This window comes from Sorex fumeus, unplaced genomic scaffold, assembly GCF_029834395.1.
Source record: "Sorex fumeus unplaced genomic scaffold, SorFum_2.1 ptg000019l, whole genome shotgun sequence".
NCBI lineage: Eukaryota > Metazoa > Chordata > Mammalia > Eulipotyphla > Soricidae > Sorex > Sorex fumeus.
The window spans coordinates 35,999,978-36,012,623 of record NW_026606076.1 but is presented as its reverse complement, the minus strand read 5'-3'; the positions used below and the strand labels follow the sequence as shown (position 1 = coordinate 36,012,623).

Here is a 12,646-nt window from a genome sequence, read left to right as displayed (position 1 = left end):
CTGGAGTTTGCCAATGATAATTTCCTTTTGGGGCTGCTTTTGGTGCGGGGAATGTGGGGTTTTGCATTCCCGGGGATACCCTGAGGGCTTACTCTGGCTCTGGCCTCAGATGTTATTCCTGGCAGTGCTCTGGGGGCTGTGGGGATGCAGAGGATTGATTAGTGTCAGCAAAGCAAGCATCCTAACAGGTTTACTGTATGTTCGAATAGGAATATCTGCTTCCTCACATCATGTTGCAAAGTCCAGCCCAGACCGCTCGCTATCCAGGTGAGTACTGGGGTGGGGGTGTGTGTGCGAGCACTTGTGTGTTTGTGTGTTTGTGTACTGCTGGTAAAAGTGTATGTCTGTAGAAAGTTTTTATTTATATATTTTTTTGCTTTTTGGGTCTTACCCAGCCTATGCTCAGGGGTTACTCCTGGCTCTGCACTCAGGAATCACTCCTGGCGGTGCTTGGGGGACCATATGGGATGCTGGGAATTAAACCCGGTTGGCCAGGCAAACACCCTACTGGCTGTGCTATTGCTCCAGCCCCTTTAGAAAGTTTTAAAAAAATTTTATTTATTTGCTTTTTGGTTCACACCCGGCGATGCAAGGGGTTATTCCTGGTTGTGCTATCAATAATTGTACCTGAGGTGCTAAGGGTACCATATGGCATCTTGGGAATAGAACCCAAGTCGTCCACTTGCAAAGCAAACCGCCCTTCCCACTGTTCCACCACTCCAGCCCCTGTTTTTTTTTTTTTTTAAGAAGAGAAGGGCTTCCCCAGGCAATCATAGCCCAGAGTGTAGCTCTCTCACGGGGACAGAAGGAGGCGCTGATGCACGGGATTTCCTGGCTTTAGAGTCCTTCCTGGCTGGGCCTCTGAGAACCTTCTGTGGGATGTGGGAGGAGTCCCCAGACCAAGGCAGGGCCGAGTTTTGTCTCCTGTAGCCAAGCCAGAACTTGTGTCACGAAAGGCAGCACAGATGTCAACCCATTTTGCTTCTCCTGGGGAGAAAGAAACATCTGGCAGTGTCCCCCAGATGGGTCTGTGAGCCAATGCCCGAGGGTGTGGCTGGTCAGAACTTGGGGATTTTGCTCCTGTCCAGTGCTCCCAATTTTGGCTTCTCCTCCAGGTCTCTGATCCTCTGGAAAAACAGAGCCAGGAGAAGATGGTGAGGTGCCGTCGGACACACCGACACCAGGTAGGAGTGACAAAATGAGGTGATGCAGTGACAGGAGCGTCAGGCTTCCCGGACTGTCTTGTTTCTGACTTGCTTCAGGAAGGATCCTGCCGCCTTGTCGGAATACCCGGCTCTCTACTGTCTGAGGCCACGTGTTTCAGTTTTGTTGTATTTGGCTTTAGGACCACAGTAGCTCAAAGATTACTGGTGCACAAGGATGACTCCTGACATATCTCAGGGACCAAATGGGGTGCTGGGCATCAAAGGCTGGTGTCTGGGTATTTTGTTTTGTTTTCGGAGCCACACGCAGTGATTCTGGGGATTATACTCTTGGCTGTGCATTCTGGCATTGTACCTGGCACTGCTTAGGGGACCCTATGGAATGGTGGGGATCACCAGCCCTACTCACTGTCCTGTTACACAGTCATGCTGCTTTGTTTCTTTTCGTATTTATTTTTGTGCCACAGTGGAGATGCTCAGGGCTTCCTCCTGAATCTGTGCCTGATGTGCATCATGGGTCCCCGGGTGTGCTGGACCTGTTTGTGCTCTTGCAACTCAAGTGACTGTGGGATACAAGGGGTGTATGTTTAGTGTTTTGAGCTGAAAGCAGGGTCACTCATTTGGATCCCACTGATTGTGTGCTCAGTTTTTACTCTCTGCAGTGCTCATAGGAACAGTGGTTGAATTCCCTGGGGTCAGAAGCAAGTCTGACACCTTCAGGAACCTTCTAGAAGAGGATACTCACATTTTCATAGATGCAGCTGTCTTAGAGAAGTTGGGACCCGTTGGCCAGAAGTTCAGGTGGAGGCTGGCTCCTCCCGATGGGACAGACCCTGAGACCCTCTAGGGCCCTGGGTTCCTGGCCTCACAGCCCAGGGTACAGGGTGGGGACAGACCCTGACTCCTGCCCCCTTTGTATGCTGGTTCAGGGCACAGTGACCTTCCCTGATGTGGCCGTGAGCTTCACCCCAGAAGAGTGGATGTGCTTGGATGCCTCTCAAAGAAAGCTTTACAAGGACGTGATGCTGGAGACCTACCAGAACCGGTGGGCCATTGGTGAGAGCAGTGCGGGGCTGACCTTGTCTGGACAGTCCCATGTCGGCTCCCTGTGCTGGGCCGTGACTGTGTTTCCAACAGTAGTTGTGACTGTACTGGTGAGGACAGCCATGCAGTAGCTCTTTCTCTAGCTCTGTCCCTGGTTTTCTAGTTGGTGCTCACCTGGCGATGCTCAGGGCTTACTCTAAGCTCTGTCCTTAGGAATCACTCTCTGTGGGTTTGCATGAATCTTGAGTGTTCGGGATCAACCCAGGTTAGCCCCGTGCATGGCAAGCTCCCCATGCGCTAAGCCATCACTTAGGTCCCTCAAGAAAGTTTCTGGTTCCTGCCAATGCTGAGTTCTCTGATCAATTCTTGTACTACACATAATATCTATTATTTTGGGGGGGTTTGCTTTTATTTGGGGCACAACCTGAATCCTCTTGTCTCTGTGCTAAGGGAACACTCCCAGAGGTGCTCAGGAGCCATGGGATTCTGAGGTTTGAACACGCTTGGCAGCGTAAAACGTTGCTGTCTTAATCCTGGAACAATTGCACCAGGCCCACAACTTCAGTTAATTTATTTTTATTTTTATTATTTTATTTTTATTTTTTTTATTTTTTAAAATTTTTATTAATGAAACACCACGAGGTACAGTTGTAGACTTACAAATTTTCATGCTTAGGTTTCAGTTATACAGTGATCGAGTACCCATCCCTCCACCAGTGCCCATTCTCCACCACCACTAATCCCAGTATCCCTCCCACCCCCATCCCACTGCCCACCCTGCCTCTGTGGCGGGGCATTCTCTTATTTTGTTTTGATTTGGTTTGGGGTTATACTTAAAAATACGTAGGGGTTATTTCTGGCTGTGTATTCAGTTATTCATCCTGGTTGTGGTCCGGGGCATTGTGTGCTGCTGGGGATCAATCCTGTACGTGTGTGCGGTGTCTGTGTCCTGCCTGCTGTAATATCGCTCCCAACCCAGTTTATGTATTTCTTAGGGCCTCACCCCATCAGAGGTTGGTCTATTTCAGTGCTCGTGGGCACTTTCAGTGGTTCTTGGTTCATCCGGAGTCAGGATTTGCCTCTGGATTATGCATTCAGGGATCACAGCTGATGGCTTGAGAGACCCTACTGAATGTCAGGATCGAACTTTAATTGACTTTGAGGAAGGCCAGTGCCTGACCTGCTGTGCTGTCTGTCTGCATCCTTTTATGTTTATTTTAAAAACCATCTGGGAGCTTTGGTCATCTTTGTTCATCTTTGGATTGTTAAGCTTTGGGGTTTACTGCACTCAGGCATCAGTTCACACAGGCTCAGTACATTGCATGTGATGCCGAACCTATAGTGACAGTACAGTGAACACGGTGTTTGTCTTGCAAGTTCTGGACATGCATTCTATTCTCACCAACCCATAATGATCCTCAAGCAAAACCAAAGGTGATTTTTGAGTACACAGTCAGGGAGAAGCCTTGAGTATCCCCAGGTGAGGATCTCAAACTAGAGAAAAAAATACTACGTACTGTGCTGTGATCAAACCCCTGTTGGACATTTAAGACCCCAGTTATACTATTTGTGGTGTTTTATGGGCCCGGTATTTTATTCTTAAATTAGGACCTTGATCTTAGCTCTTGGATAACCACAATCTAGAACATTTCAGATGTGAAGATTCTGTTCATGCCTTTTCAGTAATTTACTCCATTTTTATATGGATACATGCGGTTTTCTTGTCACATTTTCCTTGTCCCTAATCCATGCTCCATAACTGTGAGGTTCAGGGCATTCTGGGTTGAAGCCTGCGGTGATCTCCTGGCTGAAAGGAGGAACCCTGAGGCCAGGGAAGAGAGGCATGCATGCATGTCTTGTAGGATTGCCAAGCTTTTCACAGCAATCCTTTCCAGGGACCTTCCCTTTTCTGTGGGATACTTTGGACTGTGAGAACCAAATAGATGTCCTCAAGCTGTACTGCCTGTTTAAGGATGTCCCATCCCATTCGAAGAATTCATTTTCTTTTTTTGGGGGGGGGTGTCACACCCAGAAATGCACAGGGGATACTCCTGGATCATGCACTCAGGAATTACTCCTAGCAGTGCTCAAGGGACCATATGGGATGCTGGGAATCGAACCCGGGTAAACCGTGTGCAAGGCAAATGCCTTACCCACTGTGCTATTGTTCCAGCCCCTCCATTCGAAGAATACTTACATTGTATATTGTGTTTTGTTTCAGAACTCAATGCATGGCTTCGGGATTTAGGAACTCAATCAGCGAGTTTGAGTGAGCCGGTAAAATTTGCAAGTTTGGAATCAATTTTATAATACTAACAGAAAATATCAGTGGACTAGCATGTTATTTTTAAAGTGCAGGGCCAGGAACGGCTGGAAAAAAAATTTGGAGTATGATGCTTGAATTTGAGGGCCCTTATCTTAACTGGGTGCTGACATCTCTGCTCAAAACCTAAAGAAAATTGTAATATGTTTCATGTATATGCCTTGCTTTTTCATTTGATTGAAAGTATCTACAAATGCTACCTTATCTACAAATGATATTCGTTAAAATGCCTTGTCTTTTTAACTGGTCCATCCACATTGCCATGTGTTTCACAGAGACCTATTGGTAATGCTGAGCACTGAATGGTGTACCCCAACCCTAAATGAAAACAAAATACAGAACAGAAAAAGGCATTGACCCTGAAAAGAACCTGCCTATGGTGAGATGTTTTCAATGGCCCTTGTGGTCAGTGTGAGCAGTGTTGGATGCAGTTTTTCTTAACAAATGCATCCCCGGCTTTACTCCACATTGAGATAGAAATGAACACAGAATTTAGTGTGTTTTATCTTGAATCTGGTGCATCAGTATTCTGTGGAGGGAGTTATTTCTGCCTGTTCATCGAGTTAAAAAATATTTAACAAATTAATGGCCCCTCATTCATCAATTTTCCATGTGTGTCTTACAGAAACATTAGGTTAGTCCATGGTATTGCCATCCACTTGTCGGGAATTGCATTGGTATGTTGCAAATGTTAGAAATCAACCTGCAGGTATCAATTTCTTTTGACATGGAGTCACTTAAGGCAGAGAATGATAATTGGAATCCTCTGCTGTTCTACAGGGAAGCAGCCAGCCCGAGTGGAATGTCTCTGACCCTTCACACTGTGAAAAAGTTTCGAGTGTGCATTTGTGCCCTCAGCCACATGGGGATGCCAAGGCAAGCAGGATTGCCTCCGAGGGTGATCAGATTGGAGAGAGCAAACTCATTCTGAAGAATCCCTCCCCGGGGAAAAGTTTCACGCAATCTGTTATTCTCAGTCTATAGACACATAACCCAACATTGGAGCAGACCCTTGAATGTGGGAGAGGAGCACTGTTTACAGCGAGTCCTTCACACCGAAAGCCCCACAAGCAAAGTCACCATGGATTGACCCTGTCTCAGTGTAAGGAATGTGAGGGAGCTTTCCCATGTTCCCAGGACTGTGATTTTCCCTTAGAAACCCACAGTGGACAGAATCCCCAAGAGTATCAGCAGCAAGGGCGTGGTTTGAATCCGGCATCACCCCAATGTGATGACATGAACATCCACACAGGAGGGAAACCACATGCATGTAAGGACTGTGCGAAGGCCTTCACTCAACCCTCAGACCTCTTACAACATTGTAGAATCCATACTGGAAAGAAAGCATATGTGTGTGAGCAATGTGGGAAGGTCTTTGGTTACTCCTCATACCTTTCTAGACACAGGAAAATTCATACTGGAGAGAAACCTCATAAATATAAGGCCCGTGGAAAAGCCTTCACTCGATCCTCAACCCTCACCGGGCATATGAAAACTCATACTGAAGAGAGGCCTTATATATGTAAGGAGTGTGGGAAGGCCTTTACTTATTCCTCAAACCTTAGTCAGCATATAAGAATTCACAAAGGAGAGAAGCCTTATGGATGTAAGCTATGTGGAAAGGCCTTCTCTGTGTCCTCAAGCCTTGATGTGCATATGACGATTCACAATGGAGAGAAGCCTTATGGATGTAAGGTTTGTGGAAAGGCCTTTGTTAATTCCTCAAGACTTACCTGCCATATGAGAATTCACACTGGAGAGAGACCATATGTTTGTAAGGAATGTGGGAAGGCCTTTGTTGAATCCTCAGGTCTTACTCGGCATATGAGAATTCACAATGGAGAGAAGCCTTATGGATGTAAGGTTTGTGGAAAGGCCTTTGTTAATTCCTCAAGACTTACCTGCCATATGAGAATTCACACTGGAGAGAGACCATATGTTTGTAAGGAATGTGGGAAGGCCTTTGTTGAATCCTCAGGCCTTACTCAACATATGAGAATTCACAATGGAGAGAAGCTTTATGGATGTAAGGTATGTGGAAAGGCCTTTGTTTATTCCTCAAGCCTTAATATGCATATGAGAATTCACAATGGAGAGAAGCATTATGAATGTAAGGTATGTGGAAAGGCCTTTGTTGTATCCTCAAGCCTTCTCTGCCATATGAGAATTCACACTGGAGAGAGACCATATGTTTGTAAGGAATGTGGAAAGGCCTTTGTTGTATCCTCAGGCCTTACTCGACATATGAGAATTCACAATGGAGAGAAGCCTTATGGATGTAAGGTATGTGGAAAGGCCTTTGTTTCTTCCTCAAGCCTCAATATGCATATGAGAATTCACAATGGAGAAAAGCCTTATGGATGTAAGGTATGTGGAAAGGCCTTTGTGGAATCCTCAACCCTCATTCGCCATATGCGACAGCACACTGGGGAGAGACCTTATATTTGTAAGGAGTGTGGGAAGGCCTTTGTTTCTTCCTCAACCCTTACTCGTCATGTGAGAATTCACACTGGAGAGAAACCATTTGTTTGTAAGGAATGTGGGAGGGCCTTTCATCAGGCCTCCGGCCTAATTGTACATCGGGCAGTTCACACTGGGGTGAAATCTTATATATGTCAATAATGTGGGAAGGTGTTTGTGTTTCCTTCTGGTCTTAGGAAACATCATAAAATTCATAGTAGATAACTCAATGACCTAATAACAATTTTTAATGTCAAAACAGGCCCTTTTCAGAAAGTCATTTTTCTTTGTACCATGGGATGCTGTGCTACAAAAGTGCAGCCAGGGAGGTAATAATCCTAGCTATGTGTAACAAACTTTTTGTGATGTCAGTCTATAAGGGAAAGTCTATGCCAGGGTCCCCGAATTTGAACTTGATATGTATGTTAACATGTACTTTTCAGATTTCTGGTGAAAACTAAGAGGAATATGAATAAAATGAAAAAAAATCTCCTTTGCTCAGGGCTGTCATGGTCAAGAGTTGCCAAGATTAGTACCAGGAATTTTGCTTCATGGCTTGGAGGCCAGTCACACATGCTAGGGGAAAAGGCAGCCCAGATAGAGAATGGAGCACCAAATAAAGAGTATTGCAAGGATCCTCCCAGGATGGGAGAAGCATGCTGAAAGTAGACTATAGACCAAACATGATTGCCACTCAATGCCTCTTTTGCAAACCACAACACCCCAAATAAGAGAGAGAACAAAGGGGAATGCCCTGCCACAGAGGCAGGGTGGGATGAGGGCGTGGGGGGTGGGAGGGATACAGGGATCCGTGGTGGTGGGAAATGTGCACTGGTTGAAGGATGGGTATTTGGTCATTGTATACTTGAAACCCAAGCACAGAACTTTGTAAGTCTACAACTGTGCCTCATGGTGTCTCCCTAATTAAAAGTTAAAAAAAGGAATTTGAATAAAAAGGCAAAATAAAATCACTTCGCTCAGGGCTGTCAAGTCTCACCACTGTCTTATTCTTTGTTGTGACTCTGGCTTGACATTTTATTTTGCTTTTTGGTTCACATGCAGTGATGTTCTGTGGTTACTCCTGCCTCCACAATCAGTAGTTACTTCTGGAAGTTCCTGATGACCATATGGGATGGCAGGGATTGAAACTGAACTGCCCCGTGCAAGGAAAATGTCCTCCCCTCTGGACTACTGCTCCAGCGCCTGTGACTTGACCTCTGTAAATGGTAAATCACAATACATGCAGTCCTGTACCTCGATCTCCCTCAGATGTTCTATAAGTATGCTATTCGGTTCTGAATTAAAGGTTCACTGTGCTCTGGTCCATCTGCCATCACTTGTTATGGTCCCCGTGTCTTTGTTTCTCTGGAGAGCGGAACACCAAACACCTCATACTATGGGACCTACCGACTCACTATTCTTCACATCTGGCAACCTGGGAGGGGTGCCTCAGAATTCACACTTGAGTATTTGTTGTTCTTGTTTCCTTTCATTAGAGTTACCTTTTGACGTTGCAATATTTTTGGTAAACACCCTTCTTTGTCTGTGGCTTATTCCTACCTCTGAGCTAAAGGATCACTTCTGTCAGAGGTCTGGAGCCCAAATATGTGCTAGTGTATTGAACCTGGGTCAGTCAAGTGCAAGGTGAATGTTTTATCTGCTGTATTACCACACCAATCCACAAGATATTATATTCATGGTTTAAAAGTAGACCCAAGGGGTATGGTTGCCGCCAGCAGGTCAATCAGTACCTGTGAGGCGAGTGCATCAGCAGCCTGATGGCGCCTTCAGACTTCCAGATACCCCAAAATTGCTGCTGTGCCTTTGGCTAGCCCCCAAAAATTTGGGGCAAAGCTTAACCAAGAATGTAAACGGCCAAAACTTAGGTATGTGGGAGACACACCCACAAACCACCTCCGGCTCAGCTATAGAATTGGAGGCATGGCCTCTCTGGTTCCTGATTGAACTGCTTAATGGCCATGATCCCAGAGATTCAGAAACAAATCTCGAAACCCAGAGCCTTTTGGCAGAAATGCGCCCGGTACCTGCAGTAGGTTACCGGTGCTGGGCCAACCCAGGTGGGAATAGGTTTCATGCCTTGGCCTGTTGCCCCTGGTGGCCCAGTGGCCGCCATCCTTCAGAGGCCACTGGACAGTCAGGTTTGGGCCCACAGTGACGAGACACGCAGGACCTCACAGGATGGGGGTGGAGCCGGTCCTGTCCTCCCCACCACAACAAGACCCCAAGTCATCGCACATGAACGGCCTCTCTGACTCCTGATCAAGATGCTTAACGGTCATGATCCCAGAGATTCAGAAACAAATCTCAAAACCCAGTAGCTTTTGGCAGAAATATGTCCGGACCCCACAGTACGTTACTGTAACCCGGCCACCCCAGGGAGGAAAGGATGTTGTCACTCCACCTACTCCCCCCTGGCGAATCAGTGGCTGTCATCCTCCAGAGGCCATTGGACAGTCAGGCTCAGGCCTGCAGTGACAAACTTGTTGGGCCTCACAGGATGGGGGGGGGGGGGAACCGGGCCTGTCCTCCCCACCCCAATGAGACCCCAACTCATCGCCCACGAACGGGCTCTCTGGCTCCAGATCAAGCTGCTTAACGGCCTTGACCCCAGAGACTCCGAAACAAATCTCGAAGCTCAGTGGCTTTTGGCAGAACTGCATTTGTACCCCGCAGTAGGTTACTGTTCCCGGGCCATCCCAGTGGGGAAAGGGTGTTGTCCCTCTGCCTGTTCCCCCCTGGCGGCTCAGTGGCCGTCATTCTCCAGAGGCCATTGGACAGTCAGGTCTAGGCCCGCAGTGATGAGACATTTTGGGGCTCACGGAATGGGGGTGGAGACGGGCCTGTCCTCCCCACCCCAATGAGACCCCAAGTCATCGCCCACGAACGGGCTCTCTGGCTCCAGATCAAGCTGCTTAACGGCCTTGACCCCAGAGACTCCGAAACAAATCTCGAAACTCAGTGGCTTTTGGCAGAACTGCATTCGTACCCCGCAGTAGGTTACTGTTCCCGGGCCATCCCAGTGGGGAAAGGGTGTTGTCCCTCTGCCTGTTCCCCCCTGGCGGCTCAGTGGCCGTCATTCTCCAGAGGCCATTGGACAGTCAGGTCTAGGCCCGCAGTGATGAGACATTTTGGGGCTCACGGGATGGGGGTGGAGATGGGCCTGTCCTCCCCACCCCAATGAGACCCCAAGTCATCGTCCACGAACGGCCTTTCTGGCTCCTGATCAAGCTGCTTAACGGCCATGATCCCAGATACTCAGAAACAAATCTTGAAACCCAGCAGCTTTTTGAAGAAATGTGTCCGGACCCCGCAGTAGGTTGCTGTTGCTGGGCCACCCCAGGGGGGAAAGGGTGCTGTCTTTCCAACTGCTTCCTCCTGGCGGCTCGGTAACCGTCATCCTCCAGCGGCCATTGGACAGTCAGGCTTGGGCCCCCAGTAACGAAACTTGTTGGGCCTCAGGGGATGGGGGTGGAGCCGGGCTTGTCCTCCCCACCCCAACAAGACCCCAAGTCATCACCCACAAATGGCCTTTCTGGCTCCTGATCAAGCTGCTCAACGGCCATGATCCCAGAGACTCAGGAGCAAATCTCGAAACCCAGTGGCTTTTGCCAGAAATCCCTCCAGATTTAAGTGTTAAAATTTTAGAATTTCAAAATCACATGGCCTTACTACAGCCGACCGACATCATATGTTTTTCATAACCAGCTATAGAACACAAATTGTCTACTGTTGCCTTTTCAGCAGATCTGAGTGTTGGGGTAAAATCTCAAATAATAATGGTGGGTCTGGTGTCGAAATATTGAATGTGATCAAAGTAGAGTAATGTGAAAATCATCTGCCCTACAGGTAGGGGGAGGGTGTGGGATGGGGGTATACTGGGGTTTTTGGTGGTGGAGAATGGGCAGTGGTGAAGGTACTGGTGTTTCATTGTATGACCGAGACTTAAACCCGAAAGCTTTGTAACTTCTCATGGTGATTCAATAAATAAAATTGTAAAAAAATGAAAGAAAGTAAGGTGGAGTTCATGCACAATTCAATCAGCTAATCAGTGACTGAATAAATAGCAGTACTCCTACATTAAAAAAAAAAAGTAGACCCACTCCAGAAATTCCAGTTGTTAGACACACGTAAAATCATGGCTCATAGTAAACACCCTGGATATTTCGATAGTTTTGTGATACAAGACACTGTTTACATGGTTTTCAGAGCTGTTCCTGCAAAACAGGAGCAAGTGCTGGAGGAGACTCATGTGATGATTTGGTATTACAGTAAATCGGGACCAGGATGGCCTAGGTCCAGCAGATCAGACATGGGGCACCTGGGACTCACCCGAGTGCAGAAGTGACCTTGTTCCCTGGAAGAAAGCTCCCAGGCCCATGACCCCGCCCATTATACAAGAGGACAGCTGAAGGTTTGTCCACCCTGAGTCCCTGTGACTGCCCCCATGCAGAGCCACTAATGGGCCTGTTGTCACTGTGACCTGCAGGGGCCATCTCTGCATGGGAGCTCCTGGCCTAAGAGTTAGTCCATGGCCTTAGGTACGTTCCTGTAGGGCCCTGAGTGGATTCCCGGGGCTCGGGCAGGGCTGTAGTTTACTCCTCTGTTGGCTGAGACTAGCCCTACTGTCCCAACAGGCAGCCTGGTCACAACCCATTTCTCTGTCCCCTGGAGAGGGAGGAGCATCTTGCAGTGTATCCTTGCGGATGGGTCTGTGAGCCAGTGACCAAGGATCTGGCAAGTCATTACATTTCTTGCTCCAATGCAGCGACTTCCTGGTGGGGGGCGGGGCTGGCTGTGCTCCTCTGCTGCTCATGGCTCAGGTCTTTCCATGGAGACTCCTGCTGATCTACAGGAAAAACAAAGGCAGGAGGTGGTGAGGTGCCCTCTGCCACACCATCCTCAGGCATGAGAATGACAAGATGACCCAGTGCAGTGACAGGAGCGCACAGGCTTCTCGGGTCTTGGGTTGTTTCAGGAAGGAGACGTGGGATGTGGCTCCGAGTCTGAGTGCCCGACTCTCTGCTGTTTGATGCCGTAGGGCTTCAAGCTCCTGGATCCAGGCATCTGTGCCAAGTTCGTGCTCCCCTTCTTCCCCCCTGGACTGTCCATCATGGAATGATCTGTGCTTTAATTTCCTGGCTTTGTCGTTAATCTTCCTTATCTGTCAGGTGTGTAGAATAGTCCATAGGAATCTCAGCCTTCGGTCTTCCTTTATGTGCCTCAGCAGGGTGGCTGTGGAGCCTGCAACTCCGGGTCCCCTTTTCTGGAGCACTCAGAACCCCTCTGCCCTCTCTAACACCATGCTTATCTATGCCCTCGGATCATTATGTTTTTGAGTACCTAAGAAATTTATCGTCGTTTAGGTTTTGGGCCTAGCCATAGTAATACATGACTCCTTGTGGGTCTCAGGTGTAACTCCTGGCAGTGCGCTCAGGAATTGTACCCGAGGTGTTCAGGGATCTGAGATCTGAGCCTGTCTGCCTCAAGCTAAGCACATGGTCTCTCTCCTGTTCTTTCGTGTTCCTTTTAGTGATATTTTTGCCTTTGTTTTAAAGTAATGAATAAGTCCATATCAAAATAGTTTGGATCAGGACATGGATAGCAGGGAGCGCACTTGCATTTTAGGCAGCTGACT

The 12,646-nt window shown here is 47.8% G+C and overlaps 1 protein-coding gene across 1 annotated transcript; it reads left to right on the top strand.

The window, feature by feature from the left end:
- Positions 1-6,186: 6,186 nt before the first annotated feature.
- On the top strand, positions 6,187-10,401 carry LOC130022201 (zinc finger protein 571-like). The gene is made up of 2 exons (XM_056112959.1): positions 6,187-6,976; positions 10,352-10,401. The coding sequence occupies exons 1-2, from the start codon at positions 6,187-6,189 to the stop codon at positions 10,399-10,401; spliced, it is 840 nt and encodes a 279-aa protein (XP_055968934.1).
- The last annotated feature ends 2,245 nt before the right edge of the window (positions 10,402-12,646 follow it).

Coding starts and splice junctions, on each gene's coding strand:
- LOC130022201 (XM_056112959.1), top strand. CDS start 6,187: ATGACGATTCACAATGGAGAGAAGCCTTATGGATGTAAGGTTTGTGGA. Junction 6,977..10,351: donor TGGGGAGAGACCTTATATTT/GTAAGGAGTGTG, acceptor GGGCCACCCCAG/GGGGGAAAGGGTGCTGTCTT.